Raw genomic sequence first — 25235 nt, forward strand, 5'->3', positions numbered from 1 at the left:
TTACCTCCTTACCTCCACACTGCTACCAGTTCGCCCTGCCTACGCAGCCAACTGAAGGTGGCTCCCACACCAAATAACGACTCCATTCACATCCCTTGACTTATTTATTTTTGTGTAAACTCTTCTTTAGCTACATTTTTTTTTAAGAGGATTGGATAAGTGAAGGAATGAATACTATTACATGCTAAATTATAATAATCCTTCTTAAGAGTAACTCTTATGCTTATAAGCTGGTAATAGACACATTTCTTCATTTGCTACATTTGAGAGTTTACTATGCCTCAGCACTGTGATAGGTGATAGAGAATTAAGATGAATGAAACGTATTCCTTACACCAAGAAGTCTGCAGTCTGGTAAAGAAATACTTACAACACAGAGATGTCAATGTTATTACAGGAAAATACAAGGTACTATTAGAAAAACCAAAGCTACAATAACTAATGAGAAACCAAGGTTAGAGTATCCAAAGAAAAATTTGACCTATAAAAATCATACGGTACACGGAAACACTAGAAACACAAATATTATCAGCAGAGAGAGATTTAACATAATATAAAAATATAAAATTTATGAATGAAAAAAACTAACCTTATAAGTTAAAGAATCAAGTTTGTGATAACATTCTGATATTTCATCAGCATATGACAAGTCAGGACTGACATCCTTTTCCCCTGAAATACCATATTTTGCCTAAAACAGAGTATAGAAACATTTTATTTCTTTATAGTTTAGTTACAAAAATAGCCTTTGGTTAATGAAGACTAAGATTCTGACTTCATCATTTCATGACTCTGCATGTTATATTCTTAAATTATAGTGAACCACAAAAAAACAGTTTCAAATGTACACACTAAGAACTAAAATCATATTATTTTGCTACTTCAAGGGCTTTACATTCAAATTCAATACTAGGTAGATTTGAAATAATTTTAGATTAACAGTGTCAGGAAAATATTCTGCATAACTGCTAATCATGGATCCATGACCCTCATAGCTCTGTGAAAAACAACAGAGCTAGACTATTTCCATCATGGGACTGAGAAGGTCTTACACACACATGCACGTATTTTTTTTTTAATACCTGCGATTTTCTCATTGTTCCTGAAGCAGCGTCATAGTTAAGCATGTCTGTGGGGTCAATCCAGTCATCATCATGAGCATAACCAGCTACTAGCAACAGACATTCACAAAGGAGCCAAGAACACAGCATCCTGTATAAGGCAAAAACAATTTTCAATATATATAACGAAATAGAATTATTTTTTAAATAAATTGGGTTTTGGGTTTTATTATTATTATTATTTTAGAGACAGGGTCTTGCTCCATTGCCCAGGCTGGAGTGCAGTGATACAATCACAGCTAACTACATCCTCCAACTCCCGGGCTCAAGGGATCCTCCTGGCTAGCTGGGACTACAGGTGTGTGCCACCACGCCTGGCTAATTTTTTTTTTAATTTTTAGTAGAAACAGGGTCTGTGTTATCCAGGCTGGTCTCAAACCCCTGGCCTCAAGTGATCCTCCCACCCTGCTAGGATTATAGGCATGAGCCATTGTACCCAGACAGATTGTTTTGTAATGAAAATACTTTCTTCTAGAGCTAAGATAACACTTTCTGAATAGTAACTAAGGAAGAAGGTACATTAATAATAAATTGGTATTCATATATAAAAAACATGCATGTATGCATAATATGCTCATTAAGATAAGAAAACAGGCATTTTTCCACATGGCCCAGCAATTCCATTCCTAGGTATATACTCAAGAGAAATGAAAATGTATGTCCACACAAAAACTTGTACATGAATGTTTCTAGCCACATTTTTCATAACAGCCAAAACGTTTGGGAAAAACCCAAATTTCCATCAACAGGGCCAGGTGTGGTGGCTCACGCCTGTAATCCCAGCACTTTGGGCGGGTGGATTGCTTGAGCTAAGGAGCTCAAGACCAGGCTAGGCAACAACAAAAAAAACCAGAAAATTAGCCAGGTGTGGTAGTGCAAGCCTGTGGTCCCAGCCTCTTGGCAGGCTGAGGTGGGTGGATCACTTGAGCCTGGGAGGCGGAGGTTGCAGTGAGCCAAGATGACACCACTGTACCCCAACCTGGGTGACAGAGTGGGACCCCGTCACAGAAACAACAACAACAACAAACAAATTTCCATCAACTGATAAATAAATGAAACGTGATACAGCCATGCAACAGATTATTCAGCCATAAAAAGGGATGAAGTACTGACACCATGCTACAACACAGATGAATCTTGAAAATGTTACGTTATATGAAAGAAACCAGATATGAAAGACCACACATTATATAAGTACATATATATGAAATATCCAGAATAGGCAAAGCTATTAAGACAGAAAGTAGATTAACAGGTGGTTAAGCCTGAAGGTTTGGGAGTATAATAGCTACAGGGTTTCCTTTTGAGGTGATGAAAAATGTTCTAAAATTGTGATAATGGTTGCAAATACATGCAAGTATACCCAAAACCATGGAATTGTATACTTTTTTTTTTTTTTTGAGACAGGGTCTCCCAGGCTGGAGTGAAAAGGCACAATCCCAGCTTACTGCAGCCTCGCCCTCCCAGACTCAAGTGATCTGCCCACCTCAGCCTCCTGAGTAGCTGGGACTACAAGCCTGCACCACCACACCTGGCTAATTTTTTTTTAATTAATTAACTTTTTTGTAGAGATAAGGTCTCAGTATATTGCCCAGGCTGGTCTCAAACCCCTGGGGTCAAGCTATCCTTCCACCTCAGCCTCCCAAAGTGCTGAGATTACAGGCATGAGCCACTGCGCCTGGTGGAACTGGACACTTTAAATGGTGGATTATATAGTATGATTTATAGCTCAATAAAGTCAATTTAAAAACAGGTATTTTAATGAACCTCCTTGTGTTTTTGGAGTTTTGTTTTGTTTTTTTGAGATGGAGTTTCGCTCTTCTTGCCCAGGTTGGAGTGCAATGGCGCAATCTTGGCTCATCGCAACTTCTGCCTCCCAGGTTCAAGCGATTCTCCTGCCTCAGCCTCCTGAGTAGCTGGAATTACAGGCATGCACCACCATGCCCAGCTAATTTTGAATTTTTAGTAGAGATGGGGTTTCTCCATGTTGGTCAGACGAGTCTCAAACTCCCGACCTCAGGTGATCCACATGCCTTGGCCTCCCAAAGTGCTAGGGTTACAGGCGTGAGCCACTACACCTGACTCCCTCTGTGTTTTTTTTCATTTTAACAAATGATAAATAAGAAAAGTGGGAAATTGCCAGGTACGGTGCCTCACGCCTGTAATTCCAGCACTGTGGGAGGCCAGGGTGGGCGGATCACTTGAGGCCAGGAGTTCGAGAGCAGCCTGGCCAACATGGTGAAACCCCGTCTCTATTAAAAATACAAAAACTTAGCCGGGCATGGTGGTGTGTACCTGTAATCCCAGCTACTTGGGAGGCTGAGGTGGGAGAATCGCTTAAACCCAGGAGGCAGAGGTTGCAGTGAGCTGAGATCACACCACTGTACTCCAGCCTGGGTGACAGAGTGAGACTCCACCTTAAAAAAAAAAAAGAGAAGTGAGAAATTACAATTCAAATGAAGTGACTAAACTTCAAAACCATTCAGAGAAAATAACCTGCCTTACCTAAGCCCCTGCATAAACAGTCAAATAATTTAAACATTAGTAACTCTTCTATATAGCTATTTAATTAAAATTAAATAAAATTAAAAATTCAGTTCCTCATTCCCTCTAGCTACATTTCAAGCACTCAATAGCCACGTATAGGTAGTCGCTACCATATTGGACAGGGTGGATACAGAACATTTGACCACTTTTATCATCGAAGAAAGTTCTGTTGGATGGCCTATCTCATACCCACCACATGTAAGAATCAGGCAAGAGAACCCCAAGAAGACAAAGCCCTGGGCCCTGTCCATAAACAGCTTACAGTCTAGTTGTACAATAAAAATAACTCCAGGCTAAATTAAATACTCCTGTTCCCCATGTGCCTTGTATATTCTTCTGGCATTGGAAGCAATGAAGTTAGCCATTTATCGGTCTGTCTCTTCCATTAGCTCAATGGCTCTCAACCTTGGCTCCATATTAGAATCACCCAAGGAGCTTCTAAAACTCCCAATGTTTTGGCCATATCCCAAAACAATTAAATCAGAATCTCTGGGATTAGGACCCAGGCACTGGAATTTTTTTAAGCCCCTCCAAGTGATTCTTATGTGTAGCCAAGATAGAAAACCACTGTTAAAGAGTGAACTTCTCTAGGGAAAGGTAATATCTTACCTAACTCTGAAGTCACCTTCCCACTCACATCTCCACCTTGTCCCTCCATCTCCCCAGCCTCAACACCCAGCCCAGTGGTTGGTACGTGAAAGACATTCAGTAAACGTTTGTTAAGCAGCAAATGCAAATAAAGCCATAGCAAGGACTCAAGGATTTTAGAGGTTCAAAGGATAAAGAAAGCACATCTGGCCAGGCACAGTGGCTCACGCCTGTGATCCCAGCACTTTGGGAGGCCAAAGCGGATGGATCACCTGAGATGGGGAGTTCGAGACCAGCCTGACCAACAGTGGAGAAGCCCCATCTCTACTAAAAATACAAAATTAGCTGGGAGTGGTGGTGCATGCCTGTAATCCCAGCTATTTGGGAGGCTGAGGCAGGAGAATCGCTAGAACCCGGGAGGCGGAAGTTGCGGTGAGCCAAGATCGCGCCATTGCACTCCAGCCTGGGTAACAACAGCAAAACTCCATCTCAAAAAAAAAAAAAAAAAAGAATGCACATCAACTGGAGAAAGTGGAAAGACTGCACAGGAATGAGAATCTGAAGTAGGGGTAACATGTTAAGTGCTCAAGATGGGACAGGCAGAGACAGAGGGCAAAGTGTATGCTTCAGCAATTGCAATTGGGAGGATAGACACAGTGAGAGGTAGAGGTGGGTGGGTGGTGATGACACTGCTGAGGAAAAAAGCTTATGACGAACTTCACCTGCTGTAATTCTCACGAGGGATGGGAGCCAAAGCTGGGAGCAGTAGATCACGCCTATAATCCCAGGACTTTGGGAAGCTGAGGTGGGCAGATCACTTGAGGTCAGGAGTTTGAGACCAACTTGGCCAACATGGTGAAACCCCATCTCTGCTAAAAATACAAAAATTAGCCAGGCGTGGTGGCAGCCACCTATAATCTCAGCTACTCAGAGGCAGGTGAATCGCTTGAGCCTGGAAGGCAGAGGTTGAAGTGACCGGAGATCACGCCACTGCACTCCAGCCTGGGTGACAGAGCAAGACTCCACCTCACAAAAGAGAGGGATGTGAGCCACACTGCAGGAAGATAAAACTAGCACTAGGCCAGGTGCGGTGTCTCACGCCTGTAATCCCAGCACTTTGGGAGGCCAAGCAGGTGAATCACGAGGTCAGGAGTTCAAGACTAGCCTGGCCAACATGGTGAAACCCTGCCGCTACTAAAACTACCAAAAAAAACAAAATTAGCCAGGCATGGTGGCATGCACCTGTAAATCCCAGCTACTTGGGAGGCTGAGGCAGGAGAATCGCTTGAACCTGGTTGGGGGACAGAGGTTGCAGTAAGCCGAGATTGTGCCACTTCACTCCAGCCTGGGCGAAAGCATAAAACTCGGTCTCTAAAAAAAAAAACAACAACAACAAAAATAAAAAACTAGCACTAAGTGCGAGGAGGAGGAAAACCTGGATTCATTATCCAACAAAGTGGCTGAAGCAGAAGAAAGATGTGGTATTCGGCCTAAAAGAGTGGTGGCAACAAAACCAGGAAGGACACATGTGGCACACTCTGAAGATCAATTCTACAGACCTCGGCCTACCAGCAACAAAAACAGTGATGTTAATTTTAAATAGAAATTCAGAATGAGAATATGGCTGTGGAAGGAGTTCAGCATTAATTTGTTCAACATTTACCAAATACCTACTGTACATTGGGCACTGTGTGTGTGTGTGTCGGAGGTTTGCTCTTGTCACCCAGGCTGGAGTGCAATGGCGCGACCTCCTGGGGTGTGTGTGTGTGTCTGTGTGAGACAGAGTTTTGCTCTTGTCACCCAGGCTGGAGTGCAATGGCGCGATCTCCTGGGCTGGGCTGTGTGTGTGTGTGTGTGAGACAGAGTTGCGCTCGTCACCCAGGCTGGAGGGCAATGGTGTGATCTTAACTCACTGCAACTTCTGCCTCCTGGGTTCAAACGATTCTCCTGCCTCAGCCTCCCAAGTAGCTGGGATTACAGGCAGGCGCCACCATACCCGGCTAATTTTTTGTATTTTTAGTAGAGAAGGGATTTCTCCATGTTAGTCAGGGATTTCTCCATGTTGGTCTCGAACTCCCGACTTCAGGTGATCAGCCCGCCTCGGCCTCCCAAAGTGCTGTGGTTACAGGCGTGAGCCACCGCGCTGGGCACTGTCTTAAGTGACAGGGACCCCAGGAATCTACACAGACAAGGTCTTCTTCAGGAAGCTTACATTCTAGGGGGGAAGGACAGTAAGTTGGCAAAAAACAAAAACAAAAACATGTAACTCGAGATAGTGATAAATCCTAAGAAAATAAAGCAAGACAGTGTTACATATGGATTAGACGATGCTGCGTATTTCAGGGTAGGCCCCTAAAATCCAAGACAGCCACAAATGCTTTGTCACTCTCCCCACGGAGAGATGTCGAGTGTATTTCCCCCTCTCCTGAATCTGGGCTGGCCCTGTGACTACTGAACCAAAATCCTTTGGTGGAAGTGGGGCTGCGATGGTTCTGGGCCTAGCCTTCAAGGGGGTCGCCTGCTTCTACTTCGCTTTGGAACGTGTGATGGTTAACTTTAAGTGTCAACTTGACTGGACTAAGGAATACCTAGAGAACTGCAAAGCATTCCTTCCGATGTGTTTGAGGGGGTTTCCAGGGAAGACTGGTTTGTGAGTCAGTTGACTGAGTGTGGAAGATCCACCCTCTGTAGGGGCGAGCACCACTCAGTCATCTGGGAACCCTAATAAAACAAAAAAGAGAAAAAGCAATTTCTTTTCTCTCCTGGAGCAGGGACACTCTTCTTCTCCTGTCACTGGACATCAGAACTCCAGGCTCTCCAAGCCTTTAGACTCCAGAACTTACACCAGCAGCCCCTAGGTTCTCAGGCCTTCAGCCTCAGACTGAAAATTACACCATCAGCTTCCCTGGTTCTGAGGCTTTCACACCTGGACTGAGCCAGGCTACTGGCATTCCAGGGTCTCCAGCTTGTAGAGAGCCTATCATGGTACTTCCTGGCACCCATAATCATATGAACTAATTCCGCTAATAAATTCCCTCTCATCCATCCATCTACCCACCCTCAATGGTTCTGTCTCTCTGGAGAATCCTAAGACAGAACATATGTTCGTGGGAACACGCCCCTCTTGGAATCCAGCTGCCACCTTGTAAGAAGGCCAGTCACATGAAGAGGCTGGGTGCAGGGGCACACTGAGCTCCCAGCCTGCAGCTAATATCAATGGCAGTCATGTGGCTGAGCCATCTTGGTGGTTCCAGTCCAGCCTCTGGTGACTGACTTGATGATGCAGCCAACGTCATGTAGAATAAAAGAACTATCCAGCTGAGCCCAATCACACCCCATAAAACCACAAAATCACCAGCGGTAATAAAAGTGTTGTTTAAAGCCATTACACTTGACCAGGCACGGTGGCTCACACCTGTAATCCCAGCACTTTGGGAGGCTGAGGCGGGCGGATCACAAGGTCAGGAGATCGAGACCATCCTAGCTAACACAGTGAAACCCCGTCTCTACTAAAAATACAAAAATTCAGCTGGGCATAGTGGCACGCACCTGTAGTCCCAGCTACTTGGGAGGCTGAGGCAGGAGAATTGCTTGAACCTGGGAGGTGGAAGTTGCAGTGAGCCAAGATCGCACCACTGCACTCCAGCCTGGGTGACAGAGCAAGACTCTGTCTCAAAAAGAAAAAAAAAAAAAAGCCACTACACTTTAGAGTGGTTTGTTACACGCAAGTAGGTAACTACAAGAACATTTAAGGAGAAAAATAAGATAATCTTAGGAAGATTTGAAGAACATCCAGAGAGAAGACGCAGCAAGTATAGAGGCCCTGAGTGGGGAAGAAGCTGAAGCAGTCAAGGAACAGAAAGGAGGCCATAACAGCTGGGTCTTGGGGATGAGCTGGGAGGCAGGGAGATGGGGAGGGAAGGAGTGGTAGACCACAGTAAAGAGTGTGGTTTTTACTCTACGTGTAACAGGAGGCCACCTGAGGCTTTTAAATAGAGGCATGATAGAATCTGGTTTACATTCTAAAAGAAATTACTGTGGCTATTATGTAGAGATTAGAATGGAAAATTATCAGGAGGTTAGGAGGATCTGTAGTCATCCAGTTGAGAGATGAAGGTGACATGAGCTAAGATAGCAGCAAAGGTGATGACAAATGGTCAGATTTTTAAAATCTGTAGGTAGACCCTACTACATTTGGCAAAGTGACCAGCTAATAGGTCACTAGGCATATTTCTTCTTCCTTCTGGACAAATGATGACTGTATGTCTCAGCCTCTTTGTGAAGTATGGCTGCGTAATAGTAAAGTTCTAGCCAATGCAACGGGTAGAAGGGATACGTACCACATCCAGGTCTGGCCCATGAAAACCTCCCAGCTGCCTTCTTCCAACCTGGGAATGTCCAGGACACTGAGCCCTGGAGGAGGGCAGCCAAACTATGCAGGTGCCTGGGCCCACCTGGAAGGCCACCCACTAAGTGGGAATATAGCTTTTCACTTTCATGTGAGCAAAAATCAATTTCCTTTATGGCATATCCTGAGACATATGGGTTTATTTCTTATAACATCTCTTGCTACTCTAATACAGAAATACACTATAGAAATTGCTGAAAATTTGGATGTAGGTAAGGACAAGTGAAGATTTGGTACAATTTCTAGGTTTGTGGCCAGGCCAACTGGGAGAAGAGAAAAGACTGAGGAAGACAGCAAGTTCTGAAAGATCAAGAGTTTTGTTTGGATATAGTAAAACTGAGGTGTCCACTGATGTCCAAGTAGAGACTGTAAATATGCAGGATGAAGCTAAGGAGAGCCGTGGGACTGCATTTGAGAGCCCTCAGGATGTAGACGGGGTTTAAAAGAGATGGACTGCGTAAGATCACCAGAAGATCTATTATGAGGACAAAAGACTGAGTCCAGGGCAAGCCAACATTCGGGGATCAGAAAGAAGAGGAGGAACCAGTAAGATATACTTCTAATGAGTGCTATGAGGCAGGAAGAAAACCAAGAGAGGCTGGAATTCCAGAAGCTAACTGAAGAAAGGAAGAGAGAACAGACAAATAAGTTGAATGCTGCTAAGAGGTCAGGCGATCAGAGGGCAGCAAACTGACCCCTGGATTTGGCACAGCAGCTTTAACAGAGAAAGCCTAGCGGGAACGGTTAAAGGAATCATTCAGGTGGAGGTTTCGGATCAAAGTGACACAGTAACTCTACAGTGGTACCCCCATCTACGGTTTTGCTTTCTGAGGTTTCAGTTACCCACAGTCAACTGCAGTCTGAAAATATTAAATGGAAAATTCCAGAAGTAAACAGTTCCTAAGTTTTCAATTATGCGCAGCTCCAGATAGTGTGAGGAACTCTCTTCCTGTCCTATTCCATCCCACCTGGGACGATGTCCACACTGTAGGTGTCACACTCCAGTCATTTAGTATCCATCTGGGTTATCAGATCGACTGCTGTGGTATCTCAGTGTGTGTGTTCAAGGAATCTTTACTTAATAATGGTCCTAAAGCATAGGAGTGACAATGCTGGCAATTCAGATATGTCAAAGAAAAGCCATAAAGTGCTTCCTTTAAGTGAAAAAGTTAAAGTTCTCAACTTAATAAAGAAAAAAAAGGGCTGGGCGCAGTGGCTCATGCCTGTAATCCCAGCACTTTGGGAGGCTGAGGCCAGCAGATCACTTGAGCCCAGGAGTACGAGACCAGTGTGGCAAACACAGCCTGTCTCTACTAAAAATACAAAAATTAGCCAGGCATGGTGGTAGGCACCTGTAGTCCCGGCTACTTGGGAGGCTGAGGCAGGAGAATTGCTTAAACCCAGGAGGCAGAGGTTGCAGTGAGCCAAGATTATGCCACTGCACTCCAGCCAGGGCAACAAAGTGAGACTCCATCTCAAAAAATAAATAAATAGGCCAAGCGCAATGGCTCATGCCTATAATCCCAGCACTTTGGGAGTCCGAGGTGGGCAGATCACCTAAGATTGGGAGCTTAAGATCAGCCTGACCAACATAGAGAAACCCTGTCTCTACAAAAAAATACAAAATTAGCCGAGTGTGGTGGCACATGCCTGTAATCCCAGTTACTCGGGAGGCTGAGGCAGGAAAATTACTTGAATCCAGGAGGCAGAGGTTGTGGTGGGCTGAGATCGCGCCATTGCACTCCAGTCTGGGCAACAAGAGTGAAACACCGTCTTAAAATAAATAAATAAATAAATAAAAATATGCAAATTAGCCGGGTATGGTGGCACACACCTGTAATGCCAGCTACTTGACAGGCTGAGACAGGAAAATCACTTGAACCTGGGAGACAGAGATTGCAGTGAGCTGAGAACGCACCACTGTACTCCAGCCTGGGTGACAAGGTGAGACTCCGTCTCAAAAGAAAAAAAAAAAAAAATTAAAGAAAAAAGAAAGAAAAAAAAAAACTCATATGATGAGGTTGCTAAGATCTATGTTAAGAACAAAACTTGTATCCATGAAATTGTACAGGAGGAGAAAGAAATTCATGCTAGTTTTGCTGTCGTACCTCAAAGTGAAAAAATTCCAGCCACAGTACATAACTGTTATTATTGTGTATTGTTATAATTTTTCTATCTTGTTAGTTATTGCTGTTAATCTCTTACTGTGCCTAACTAATAAATTAAACTTTAGCAGAGGTATAGATGTATAGGAAATAACACAGAATATATATAAGGTTCAGTACTATCTGAAGTTTCAGGCATCTACTGGGGTCTTAGAATGTATCCCCCAAGAGTAAAGGGGGGACTCTGTACTCCAACACACTTCCCCAACTCCTACTTCTGGCCAACATGAAGTAACAGGGACCAGATTTACCCTCCTGCCTGAACAACCAAAGCTCTTCACAAAATATATAGAACAATAGTTTCTGGCCAGTTGTGGCGACTCATGCCTGTAATCCCAGCATTTTGGGAAGTCAAGGCAGGAGGATCACTTGAGCTCAGGAGTTTGACACCAGCCTGGGCAACTCAGGGAGATTCCATCTCTACAAAACTTAAAATTTAGCTGGGTGTGGTGGCGCACATCTATATTCCCAGCTACTTGGAGAGGCTGAGGTGAGAGGATCACTTGAGCTAGGGAGGTTGAAGCTGCAATGAGCCGTGATCATGCCACTGTTCTCCAAGACAGGTGACAGAGCAAGACCTTGACTCAATTAAAAAGAAAAAAAAAACCCACTAAATTCGCTGTTATGCTCTGGAGATACTTAGAAATACTGAATAACTGTATACTGTACTGGAAAAAATTAAGAGTTCAGCTAAGGAAGAAAGCCATGGAAGAAGCAAATACCGGAGAGGAGATTGAAGGCTAATAAGGGCAATAGAGGGCAAGCCAAAAAAATGCAATGGGCAAAAACCAAAGAGGGGCTTAATTTCAAGAAAGAGGTATCAAGCATATTCAATACTTCAGAGAAGTGGAGAGGAATAAAGTCTGGAAAAAAGCCATTAGATTGGTTAATTAGTTGGCCATTTATGACCTTTCAGAGAATGACAGTGAGAAGCCTAATTCTCTAAGTGGTTAAGAAGTAGGTGACAAAGGGAGTGTGTAAACTGGAGACAGGCTCCAAGATGGGAGTGCATGAAATCAAGGTTACAGGAAGGGTTCTTCATAGGCAATGAGGTTATGCACTCCATAAATAGAAATGAATGAAGAGGGATGAAGACAAAATTTCAAAAGCAAAAAGAGAAGTTGACAGATTTCATATTATAATATGATATCAAGTGGACAGAGAAATTACTAAGAGTAATTTGCATTTCTAACACTGTATGTGGGGAGGTTAAGATGGGGGAAATGGAGAGTTGAAGCGGAAAAAAAGTACTTACTACAGGAGGCATTATACAAAGGGAAGTGAATGAAAAGCCTGTCAAGCAGTTGAGAGCTTTTTTTTCTTTTTTATAGAGACAGGGCCTCACTATGTTGCCCAGGCTGGTCCCGAACCCCTGAACTCAAAAGATCCCCCCACCCCCCGCCTTGTCTTCCCAAAGTGCTGGGATTACAGGTGAGCCACCGTGCCAGCCAGGCAGCTGAGTTTTGACAGTGACATCCACAAAGTCATACTATTGGCAACTATGTTACTTTCTCCAATAATAACCAGCAGTTCCATAGATTTCTCCAGGGATAGAGATTAGCAATGTAGAAATGATGGAAGACCGGAGGGTAAGACAGAATAGAAGAATCAGCTAGAAATTCAAGCCCTCCTGCCAGATCCCCATGGTCACTGATCGAAGGCTAGAATTCCTTGAGAAATCCTAAAACGAATCTCACACTTCCTCCAAACAAAGCTGCATCTAAACCTGCTGGAGAGCTTGTTAAAAAAAAAAAAAAAAAAGGATTCTGATTCAGTAAATCTGAGGTAGGTCTGAGATTCTCCACTTCTAACAAGCTCCTGGTGATGCCGCAGACCACACTCTTGAGTAGCAAAGTGTTAATCAAAAGTAACCATCCTAGCTGGCTTCGTTTAATGGTAGCACCTATGTCATTCTAGTACTTGTCAGGGGATACTTCTCTCTCTCTCCCGCAGTCCCTACTAGTTTTACCATTTCTCTCCTGTCTCAGGCTTCGGTACTAATAATTTGTAAATTATAATATATATAATAGTAGCTAAAGGCCGGGCACGGTGGGTCACGCCTGTAATCCCAGCACCTTGGGAGGCCAAGGCGGGAGGATCACCTGAAGTTGGGAGTTCCAGCCCAGCCTGACCAACATGGAGAAACCCCGTCTCTACTAAAAACAAAAGTAGCAGAGCGTGGTGGCGCATGCCTGTAATCCCAGCTACTCGGGAGGCTGGGGCAGGAGAATCGCTTGAACCCGGGGAGTGCAGGTTAAGGTGAGCCGAGATGGCGCCACTGCACTCCAGCCTGGGCAACAAGAGCAAAACTCCCTCTTAAAAGGAGCTAATATTTTGTTACTATGTGCCAAACACTGTTACATTAATTTAATCCTCACAAAACTACTGGAAGTAGTAATCTTATCCTCACTTATCTTCATTTTACAGATCACACAAAGTAACTTGCCCAAGACCACTACGCTAGTAAGTGGTAGAACCCAGACTGGCTCCACCTAAACTGCCTCTCCAGGGCAAAAGTACTAACAGGCTCTCAGGGGCTTCTCTGAGAGGATAGGGTCTTAGAGTGGAGAAGACCTGTTAGAACGAATAGTTATATATTTTACTATATAAAATATATATAGTAAATTATAGTAGCTTCTAGACTGGAGAACTACCAGGAAACACAGATCTCCGTGCAGACGGCCAGCCATTGAGTACATATGGACACAAAAGAAAGTCTTTGGTTTCAACGAATGCACATGAGTAATGGGAAAGGCAAGACTAACTTGGATTAGTAGAGTCAAATCCTGCATTAGGCTAGAAGTACCAGGGCATACGTCGGGAGGTTGCAACTTAGTTCGTGTGATTCTGTAGTTTCTTGGAACCACGGCTCTCAAACTTGTCAATCTGCATTTTTAACAATTTCCCAGATGACGATAAAGCTAGTCTGGGAAGAACATTTCATAATCACTATCATAAAGAAAACCTGAATTGTTTTTCACCACCTAGTTATAAACCTACAGCTTATGGTATCTCTAACTTTTTACACTCAAATCAGATTTGAAGTCAAGCGCGATGGCTCATGCCTGTAATCCCAGCACTTTGGGAGGCCAAGATGGGAAGAACCCTTGAGCCCAGGAGTTAAGAGACAAGCCTGGGCAACACAAGGAGACCCCTTCTCTACAAATAAAATTTACAAATTAGCCGGGTGTGGTGGCGCTCACCTGTGGTCCCAGCTACTCAGGCGGCTGAGGCAGGAGAATCGCTGGAACCCGGGAGGCGGAGGTTGCAATGAGCTGAGAGAGCGCCACTGCACTCCAGCCTGGGTGACACAGCAAGACTCCGTCTCAAAAAAAAAAAAAAAAAAAAAAATCGATTTGGAGGTTGTTTTGTGTCCTTTTTTGTTGTTGTTAACTGTGTTAATTCACAAATTTGAAGTTTTACAAAATTAACTACAACTAAATCCGAGCTATTCTGCTGACAGCATTTATTCAAATTATGCTTAAAGTTTTCAGAGATAACCAAAGCCAACATAATTCAATCTGCGCCCGGGTCTCGCTTTGCACTCGCTGTGCCTTCTCCGTAGGCCGCTCTCTGGGCCCAGCACCTCCCCGGAATGCGCACAACCACGGCGGACACGCAGCCGCCGGCGCGGGAGCCGAGGGAGGAGCCCGAGGCACCCACAGGCCGGAGCCGACGCTGCGCAGCGAGCACGGTTCCCGCCCCGGGTCGCGCCTGCGACCTCCCCAGCGTCCGCGCCGCGAGGCCGCGGTACCCGCCGGGGCGTAACGCCCCGCCCCACACGCCGCACAACACACCCAACTGCACGGACTCACGTCCGGGATCCCCTGCCTGCCTCCGGAGGAAGACACCTGCCCAGGCCGGCCGCAGAAGACGTCGCACAGCTTGCCGCGGCCCAGCGTTTCAGCGTGCTTCCTGCGCCCCCTCATCGACTTGCTCGGCTGGCGGCTGCGTGTCCCTCCCCGTTGCGAGCCGCTGATTGGCCTTGTTGATTGGGCGGGGCCAGTAGTGGGACCGGCCTCAGCGCGCGGGTGACTTTGGCCACGGATTTTCTTTTCCTTTTCATCTGCGGAACTCTTTCTGCGAAGGAAATCTCGCCTGGAACTCAAATATATACAACGGATAGAAAACATATTTTGTTACTATTAATGTATGTGATAAGTTTGAATGTGTAACATTCGCCATGAAACGCAAGCATGATTTTTTTTTTTTTGAGGCAGAGTCTCACTGTGTTGCCCAGGCTGGAGTGCAGTGGCGCGATGTCGGCTCACTGCAACCTCCGCCTCCCGAGTTCAAGCAATTCTCCTGTCTCAGCCTCCGGAGCAGCTGGGACTACAAGCGCGCACCCCCACACCCAGCTAATTTGTCTTTTTAGCAGAGACGGGGTTTCACCGTGTTGGCCAGGCTGTTCTCGATCTCCTGACCTCAGGTGATCCGCACGCCTCGGCCTCCCAAAGTGCTGGGATTACAGGCATAAGCCACCGCTCCTGGCCACAAGCATTTTTTAAAGGGAGAATCACGGATGACAACTGTAGTTCTACTCAGGGCAGGACAAGGGAAAGGTCTGCACACTGTAGGGCAGTTGGAAATAGTGAAGTTTTGTTTTTGTCTTTAACTGCTGGCCTTGCAATCTCGAGAAACTGTAAAGATGGTAAAACTGTAACCATTTTTAAAGGTACAATTCAGTGGCATTAGATACATTCACATTGTTGTGCAACCATTACCACCATCCGTCTCCAGCACTCATCTTGCAAAACTGAAACTCTGTACCCAGTAAATGGTAACTCCTCATTCTTCCCCTCCCTTCTTCCCAGCAACTGCCATTCTTTCTGTCTCTATGAATTTGACTACTCTAGGTATTTCATATAAAGATTCATACAGCATTTGTCTTTTTGTAACTGATTTCACTTAGCATAATGTCCTCAAGGTTCATCCATGTGTCAGAATTTCTTTCAAGGCTGAATAATATTCCACTTTATATATATGGCAGTTCATTCAGTCATCTGTTAATGGATAACAGGTTGTTTCCACTTTTGTCTACTGTGAAATAATACTATAAACGTGGATATACAAATATCTGTTTTTTAACCCTTTTGGGTATATACACAGATGTTCAAATATCTGTTGCTTTCAACTCCTGAGCAATATATACAAAAGTGGAATTGCTGGATTATGTAGTAATTCTATTTTTAATTTTTTTGAGGAACTGCCATACTCTTGTTTGTTTGTTTTGTTTTTGTTTTTGTTTTTGAGATGGAGTTTCACTCTTGTTGCCCAGGCTGGAGTGCAGTGGTGCGATCTCAGCTCACCACAACCTCTGCCTCCTGAGTTCGAGCGATTCTCCTGCTTCAGTCTCCTGAGTGGCTGGGACTACAGGCGTGCACCACCATGCCCGGCTAATTTTTGTGTTTTTAGTAGAGATGGGGTTTCCCTATGTTGACCAGGCTGGTCTCGAACTCCTGACCTCGTGATCCGCCCGCCTCGACCTCCCAAAGTGCTGGGATTACAGGCATGAGCCACTGTGCCGAGCGGAACTGCCATTCTCTTTTCCATAGTGGCTGCATCATTTTACATTCCTACCAAGAGTGCACAAAGGTTCCAATTTCCCTACATCTCTGCTGACATCTTTTTATTTTTGTATAGTAGCCATCTTAATAGGTGTGAGGTATCTCATTGTGGTCTTGATTTGCCTTTTGCTAATGGCCAGTGATGTTGAGCATCTTTTCATGTGCTTATCAGCCATGCCATTTGTGTATCTTCGTTGGAGAAATGTCTATTCAAGTCCTTTACCCGTTTGTTTTGTTAAGAGACAGGGTCTCACTTTGTCACCGAGGCTGAAGTGCAGTGTCATGATCATGGCCCACTGCAGCCTTGAACTCCTGGCTTTGCTCATTTTTTTAGTGGGTTTTTGTTGTGTTTTAGTTCCCTGTACATTCTGGATATTAACCACCTTATCAGATAGGATTTGCAAATATCTTCTCCCACTTTTTCTTTTCATTTTTTTTAGAGACAGGGTCTCTCTGTATTGCCCAGGCCGGTGTCAAACTCCTGGGCTCAAGTGATCCTCTTGCCACAGCCTTCCAAAGGGTTGGGATTACAGGCATGAGCCACCACACCCAGCCCCGTCTTCTCCCTGTTAGTGGGTTGCCTTTTCACTCTGTTGTGTCCTTTGGCTTCTTACTGTAAAACAAAAATAAAATTCTAAGCCCCCCAACCGACTAAATAGACCCATCCTGTCAGCCAAGGGCATTCTAAAGTAAACCTGAGGCCGGGTGTAGTGGCTCATGCCTGTAATCTCAGCCCTTTGGGAGGCCAAGGCGGGTGAATCACTTAAGATCAGGAGTTCAAGACCCAGCCTGGCCAACATGGTGAAACCCTGTCTCTAGTAAAATCACAAAAATTAGCCAGGCATAGTGGTGGGCCTCTGTAATGCCAACTACTTGGGAGGCTGAGGTAGGAGAATCACTTGAACCTGGGAGGTGGGTGTTGCAGTGAGCCAAGATCATGCCATTGCATTCCAGCCTGGGTGACAGAGCGAGACTCCGTCTCAGGAGAAACAAACAAACAAACAAACAAACAGAGACCTTAACACTGATACACTTTGTAGCAATAAGATACCAATGTGACAGCAAGTCCATCCCCCTACCCCCACCTCTGTGTTGTCCCATCTTTCTGGACTGAACCAATGTACATTTAACATGTATTGATTGATGTCTTATGCTCCCTAAAATGTGCATAAAACCATGCTGTGGCCCAAACACCTTGGGCACATCTTCTCAGGATCTCCTGAGGCTGTGTCATGGGCCATGGTCACTCACATTTGGCTCAGAATAAATCTCTTCAAATATTTTACAGAGTTTGACTCTGTCGACATTACAATTTTGAAAAAATAAACATTTTAAAAATAAAATTTGGGGGCAGGTGTGGTGTCTCATGCCTGTAATGTTAGCTTTTTGGGTGGCCAAGGTGGGAGGATTGTTAAGAGGCCAGGAGTTTGAGACCAGCCTAGGTAACATAGTGAGACCCCCATCTCTATAAAAAATTAGCCCCACATTGTGGCATGTGCCTGTAGTCCTAGCTACTTGGGAGGCTGAGTGAGGCAGGAGGATCATTTGAGCCCAGGAGTTCTAGGCTCTAGTGAGCAAGACTTTGTCAATACAACCTGATGTAATAAATTTAAAAATTAAACATTTTAAAAATAGAAATAATCTCTCAACTTGATGAGGCAAACACACAAATAAAATTGGAGCAGACCTCTCAAAGTCCTCCCTGGGAATAATTAAGAACCTCTGCACTACCCATCCACCCCAACTCCCCTTCCTTGCACTCCCAAATGAGATGGACCCTGAGAGTATAGATACTTCAGTCCTCTCATTTTCTCTTTTATGTGAACCTCAAAGAACCTAGTCACCCCCATGCAGAAGACATGTGGAGACAAACAAAAAATGACATATGTGACCAACTATTTATTGAAGCAAATATAACAATTTCTGGTGCTTATTATTTTGAGAGGGAGTCTTGCTGTGTCGCCCAGGCTGGAGTGCAGTGGCACAATCTTGACTCACTGCAACCTCCACCTCCCGCATTCAAGCAAGCGATTCTCCTGCCTCAGCCTCTTGAGTAGCTGAGATTACAGGCACACGCCCCCACACCCGGCTAATTTATTTTATTTTTATTTTTTTTTTTAGAGACGGGGTTGCACCATTGTCGACAAAAAGAGTCAAACTCTAAAATATTTGAAGAGATTTATTCTGAGCCAAATATGAGTGACCATGGCCCGTGATACAGCCCTCAGGGGGTCCTGAGAACACCTGCCCAAGGTACAGATTAGTTTTATGTATTTTAGGAAGGCATGAGACATTAATCAAATACATTTAACAAATACATTGGTTTGACTTAGAAAGCTGGGAGAACTCAAAGCCGGGGGCTTCCAGGCTATAGGTAAATTTAAACATTTTCTGGTTGACAATTGGTTGAGTTTATCTGAAGACCTGGGATCAAAGGAAATGTTCAGGTTAAGATAAAGGATTGTGGAGACGGAGTTTTATTGTGCAGAGGAAGCACTCAGATAAAAGACTTCAGAGAAAGCAGGTTGTGAAATGTTTCTTACGGGAATTAAAAAGGTGCCTGGTTCTAAGTTGAATACCTCCTGGATCTGGAAAGAAAGGAAGGAAAACAAAGGGGAAAAGGGATTCTTTATAGGATGTGCATTTTTCCCACCAAAGACTTTACAGGGCAATTTCCAGGTATGGCAAGAAAATGTATTTTGGGGTAAAACATTTTGATTTTCCTGTTATGCCAGAGTCAGAGTGGAAAGCAAGTCACGATATACAGGATTAAATAAAACCCATCTGATGAGAATTCATGGTTTGTAAGGCACGACTCCCCAGACCCCCCTAGATAGGGAATTTAGGCAAGATTTAAAAAAAAAAAAAAATCGGAGCTTAGTCCTCACCATGTTGGCCAGGCTGGTCTCGAACTCCTGACCTCAAGTGATCCACCCGCCTCAGCCTCCCAAAGTCTTGTGATTACAGGCATGAGCCACCACACCCAGCCGTGGTGCTTATTATCTAATGTACTGCAGTAAAAGAAATGAATTCCATACCTAATGTCCAGGAGAATCTTTTCTCCCTGAGAGTGATGAAGGTGGAATACACAATTTTATGAATATTTTTAACCAGGAACTTGAACTGGTCTCCGAGAAATAGCTTATTTTCCTAGTTTTAAACTTAACACAACTTATCTAATATCTAAAATGTGTGAAATTCAACATGAAAGTAAACTAAAGAAGAGACTGGGCCGGGGATGGTGGCTCATGCCTATAATCCCAGCACTTTTGAGAGGCTGAGGTGGGTGGATCACCTGAGGTCAGGAGTTCGAGACCAGCCTGGCTAACATGGTGAAACTCTGTCTCTACTAAAAATACAAAAATTAGCCAGGCGTAGTGGCCGGCACCTGTAATTCCAGCTACTAGGGAGTCTGAGGCAGGACAATCGCTTGAACCTGGGAGGTGGAGGTTGCAGTGAGCCAATGTCATGCCATTGCACTCCAGCCTGGGGACAAGAGCGAGAGACTTCATGTCAAAAATTAAAAAAGAAGAGATTGTGGCCTACTTTTAGCAGAATTCCCTTCTTCATGCCTGAAAGGTAGAAAATTTGTGTACCTATTGAATACCCACAAGCTAGCTGTATTTTATTTCTTCCTAAGTTGAAATTGCAAAATTGTAACTGAATGAAAGAGATCTGATCTCCCCAACTCCATCTTGCTTCCAAGCTGTCATTGTTCATTCCTGGTCGTAGGCCAAACTAACTTTGGTGGCTCAGGCCTGTAATCCCAGCACTTTGGGAGGCCAAGGTGAGCAGATCCCTTGAGGTCAGGAGTTCAAGACCAGCCTGGCCAACATGGCGAAACCCCGTCTCTACTGAAAATACAAAAATTAGCTGGGTGTGGTGGTGCGCACCTGTAATTCCAGCTACTTGGGAGGCTGAGGAGGAGAATCACTGGAGATAGAGGTTGCAGTGAGCCAAGATCACACCACTGCCATTGCACTCCAGTCTGGGTGACAGAGCAAGACTCTGTCTCAAAAAAAAAAAAAAAAAAAAAGTGATAGCTCTTTCCCAAAACAAACCCCCTTCTTGCCTGGGGACTAGACTGCCTCCTTTGTAGGAATAACAAATTAGCCACAAGATTAGACATTACAGTTTAGGAGTCATACAGCTGGAGGCTACAAGATTCTGACCCTCCCCACATTGCTCCTGGGGATAACATCATTACTGTAAAACCTAAGATCAGAGATTGAGATACTTCCCAGACCCTGCACTTGATGGATCAGCTGGCACCAGTTATATCGATAAACTGGCTCATCTCATCTTGTGGCCCCCACCCAGGAACTGACTCAAGAAGACAACTTTGACTCCCTATGATTTCATCTCCAACCCAACCTATCAGCACTCCCAATTCATTAGGAGTGAACCCCACCCACCAAATTATGCTTAAAAACTCTGATCCCAGAATGCTCAGGGAGAGTGATTTGAGTGATAATAAAACTCCAGTCTTCTGCACAGCTGTCTCTGCATGAATAACTCTTTCTCTATTGCAATTCCCATGTCTTGAATACATTGGCTCTATCTAGACAGAGGGCACAGTGAACCTGTTGGGTGATTACCTAATTTGACATATTCATACTCTTGAGTTTGAATTTATACATATTGTTAGGCTTTTATTAGTCAACTTTCACAATATATTAAGGATAGAAAGTTCTCTAAATCTTGGATAAAAGAGATAGAAGACACACAAAAGTTATACAGGCCAGGCACAATGCCTCATGCTCGTAATCCCAACACTTCAGGAGGTTGACTCAGGAGAATCACTTGAGGCCAAAAGTTCAAGACCAACCTGGACAAAGCAAGACCCCATTTCTAGAATAATTATTTTTTTGTTAAGTTATACAGTTGCCAAGGATTAAAAAGCAAATTAATAGAAGAACTTTAGAAAGAATCTAAGAAACTGATTACGGGCTTCATCCATTGGACCTCACTTTCTCACAGTAAACTGAAAAAATAACATTCTTTTGAAAGCCAAAGACTCTGAGGAACAGAAACAGTTTTAGGTGTCAAGAGGTCTTTATTGAAATAATAGCACAGTTACACTTCTAATACCCTTTCCACTTGTATACAACAGATGAAAAATGCTTGCTACATACAGTGCACAGACAGTTCAATAATGAGAACCAATACAACTGCATTTGAAATAAATAAAATAGCCTATTTAAATAATTTAAAGTAAAATTACTGTACAATATGAAAATAAAGATACATAAATGTTAGAATCTACAAAGCTGTAGAAATAAAATCATTATTCTGCATTACACAAAACAGTGCAAGAAAAAAATCCAAATAAGCTTTTGGAGTGCAAAGTTTAAATCTTCCATTTTAAATTATCATGCAGACATAGCATTTCAAGCCATGCTATGGTCTATGGCAAGGATTTTAATTTTTAAGGAGAAAACTGCTAGCCAGTAAATTTACTGCCCCATCAAGTGTTGCATCACATAACTGCTGCTGCTCTGCTTCTATGGTTCAGTTTGGAAGGGAGGTATCCTGTTGCATTCAAAAAACTGAAGTTAACAAGTTTCTGAAGCAAACACATTTACCTTTTAGCCTGAAACAAAATTATATGACAAAATAATCATATCCCTGGGTTTAAGAAAAAAGAAAGGGTCTATACCACATAGTGAAGAAGCAGTTTTTCATTCATCTTTAAACTCTATAATGATCCTTAAGTGAAAGCAACCATGTAACTTTTGAGTGACATATATTATGGAATTCTGACTTCTAGAAGACAAGTGATAATACAATATGGGATCATGAGAAGAGCAAAAGTAATTCTGAACACCTGGGAAGTTTAATCTGGGAGGAACTTGGTTGCATTACATTTAATAATATAGTTGAAGTATAATTCCATTGCAATGTGCATATAAAACTGTTATTTAGGCAAAGACCAAGGAATGCATTTAATACTAAACTGTAAACACACTGTCCACCTTGACTTGGAGTGCACACCAACAACGGAAGAGCTCTTCTGCAGACTTTGGCAACGAGACTACATATAGCAGGTCACAGCAGCACGAGCTCACATGGAAGACTGAAAGCACTGCGGAATAACACCACCCAACACCTCCTATCAGTGGGATACATGGTAATAAGGGGCCTCTTCGTGCTAAACCACTTTCCTGGACACTACGTTCTTCAGATTTGTAATTTTCACAACTCAGTAGTCTTAAGTCTCTGTGCTTTTGCTGCATAGACTTACACCATGGGGTGTGCTCTACCCGTTGTAAGTCCAGAGGGTGACAGTTCTATCTGCAGAGGATGACAGGAAGGAAAGATCCTGGGTGTGCCATCTGCACTGAATCACTTTGTCCTTGTGCTCCCCCACCACCATGATAGGAAGCTGCTTGGTGAGGTCCCCTAAATTAGAAAAGAGATGTTCATTTACAATGCAAAATAAGAATAGGTACAGATTTTATAGACTTACTGTTACTTTAAGACATTACAGTATAAAAAATCTTAAACTACATTAATATAATACACTGAAAGGTTTACACAGGGATAAATTACTAACTACCTAATTATGCTATTAGTATTTGGTAACATACCCACACAGCAACATTTGACAAGTTGCTCTCTCTCTTTGAAATTCTCTCAACTTGATTTCTCCCTGATTTCAGTGCCACTCCCATCTTTTGCTAGTTTCCCTTTTCTTCTTGACTTAAAGCTTGGTGAATCCCAGGAGTCAACCCTCAGATTTCTTCTGTTCTCTCTGTACCTAACTTCCTACAAAATTTCATCTAGCAACATGGCCATTTATATATTTACAATTCATACATATTTTATCTCCAATCTTGAGTTCTCACTTAAGCTCCAGACTAGTATCCAAACAGTCATTCAGCATCTCACTTGATTGCCTGATAGTCATCCTAAGTTAAACTTGTCTAAAACCAAACTCAGTTTTCTTGCCTAAACCTGTTCCTCCCCTCGCCTATCTCCCTTATCTCAATGGCACCATCTGGTTGCTCATGACAAAAACCTAGGAATCATCACTGAGTCCTCTTCCCCTCACTCCCTAAATCGAATCCAAATAAAATATATCTCAAATTTAGTCATTTCTTACTACCTCCACCTCCACCACCCTAGTCCAAGCCACCATCATCTCACCTGAACTATTCCAACAGCCTCCTCACTGACATTTATATTTCTACTCTTGCCCCCCTTACAATCTACTCTCTACAGAACTCCAAATTCTCTAAAAATATAATTCAGCTCCTATCACTCCCATTTAAAATCTTCCAAAGGCTTCACATTATACTTTTAAAATGCTTATAGCCCACCAACTATAATAAATGTACCACTCTGGAGGGGGATACTGATAATGGGGGGGGGCAGGCTATGCATGTGTGAGTCAGGAGTATATGGGAAATCTCTGTATCTCTCAATTTTGCTGTTAACCTATAACTGCTATTCAAAATAAAGCCCTTTAAAAATGTCTATAAAACCCTGCCATTTATTCTTCTGTGTCTCTCTGTCTTAGTTCACTAAGTTCCGGCCACATTGGCTTCTTGTAGTGTCATGAACGTGCTAAGCTGGTTCCTACTTCAGCATCTTTATACTTGCTATGCTCTTCTCCTAGGGTCCTGGCCTGGCTTGTTCCTCCTCATCATTCTGGTCTCTGTGCAAATGGCATTTCCCTGGAGAGACCTACTCCAATGATCCTATTTAAAATAGCCCTCCCCCTGCAGTGAGCCGGGATGCACCACTGCACTCCAGCCTGGGCGACAGAACAAGACTCCATCTCAAAATAAATAGATAGATAGATAGATAGATAGATAGATAGATAGATAGATAGATAGATAGACAGACAGACAGACAGCCTTTCCCTATTCACCCTAGTCACTATCTCCCTACCATGCTAATTTTTTTAAACAGCACTAATACCTAAAATTACATTGTTTATTGGTTTACTTTTCATTGAACTCAATATAAGCTCCATCAGGGAGGGAATTAACTGTCTTATTCTCATCTGTCAGTCCCTAATTGATACACAATATTTGCTTGATGAATGTTTAAAAATAAAACTAGATACTAAGACCTAATTACAAAGATTGTATGCTAATTATTTAATGTAGAAGCTAATAAGAGTACATAAATCTATCATTTATCTCAGAATGAGTCACTATAAATAAATGTTGATTTTAAAAAATATCTTAAGTGGAGGCGGGAGGATCACTTGAGGCCTGGAGTTCAAGACCAGCCTGGGCAATATGGCAAGATCCCATCTTTACAAAAAAATTTTTTAAATTTGCCATCCATGGTGGTGCACAGATGTAGTTCCAGCTACTTGGAGGCTGAGGCAGAAGGATCGCTTGAACCCAGGAGGTCAAGGGTATAGTGAGCAGTAATCATGCCACTGCATTCCAGCCTGGGTGAAAGAGTGAGACCCTGCCTCAAAAAAGAAATCAAAAACTAACAATAAGGTTGGGCATGGTGGCTCATACCTATAATCCCAGCTCTCTGGGAGGCCAATGCAGGCAGATTGCTTGAGTTCAGAAGTTCGAGACCAGCCTGCACAACATGGCAAAACTTTATCTCTATGAAAGATACAAATATTAGCCAAGTGTGATGGCATGCACCTGTAGTCCTAGCTACTTGCAGGGCTGAGGCGGGAGGATCGCTTGAGCAGGGGAGATAGAGGCTACAGTGAGCTAAGATCATGCCACTGAACCCCAGCCTGGGCGACAGAGCGAGACCCTGTCTCAAAAACAAAAACAGGCTCGGTGCAGTGGCTCACGCCCGTAATCCCAGCACTTTGGGAGACGAAGGCGGGTGGATCACTTGAGCCCAGGAGTTC

At 43.6% G+C, this 25235-nt stretch overlaps 2 protein-coding genes across 10 annotated transcripts in view; both read right to left on the reverse strand.

Annotated features, from left to right (window-relative positions):
- CLCC1 (chloride channel CLIC like 1) overlaps nucleotides 1-14764 on the reverse strand; it is a 39638-nt gene extending 24874 nt beyond the window's left edge. For 3 of the 6 annotated variants that reach the window (XM_025384793.1, XM_025384755.1, XM_025384746.1), the window contains exons 1-3: nucleotides 14645-14764; nucleotides 1083-1212; nucleotides 590-691 (exon numbers count right to left, since the gene is read on the reverse strand). In XM_025384793.1, the coding sequence (XP_025240578.1) occupies nucleotides 590-691; nucleotides 1083-1211 (231 nt within the window). In that variant the 5' untranslated portion in view covers nucleotide 1212; nucleotides 14645-14764. Of the gene's footprint in view, nucleotides 1-589; nucleotides 692-1082; nucleotides 1213-13594; nucleotides 14143-14644 lie in introns of those variants that run through there. The other 3 variants (XM_025384765.1, XM_025384783.1, XM_025384774.1) reach the window with 3 other exon arrangements.
- A 6675-nt stretch (nucleotides 14765-21439) lies between these two features.
- Nucleotides 21440-25235, reverse strand: part of WDR47 (WD repeat domain 47) — a 72494-nt gene continuing 68698 nt past the window's right edge. For all 4 annotated transcript variants that reach the window (XM_025398536.1, XM_025398566.1, XM_025398547.1 and 1 more), the window contains exon 15: nucleotides 21440-22798. In XM_025398536.1, coding sequence (XP_025254321.1) covers nucleotides 22656-22798 — 143 coding nt within the window. In that variant the 3' untranslated portion in view covers nucleotides 21440-22655. The remainder of the gene's footprint in view (nucleotides 22799-25235) is intronic.

This window comes from Theropithecus gelada, chromosome 1 (genome assembly GCF_003255815.1).
Source record: "Theropithecus gelada isolate Dixy chromosome 1, Tgel_1.0, whole genome shotgun sequence".
In the NCBI taxonomy this organism is placed as follows: domain Eukaryota; kingdom Metazoa; phylum Chordata; class Mammalia; order Primates; family Cercopithecidae; genus Theropithecus; species Theropithecus gelada.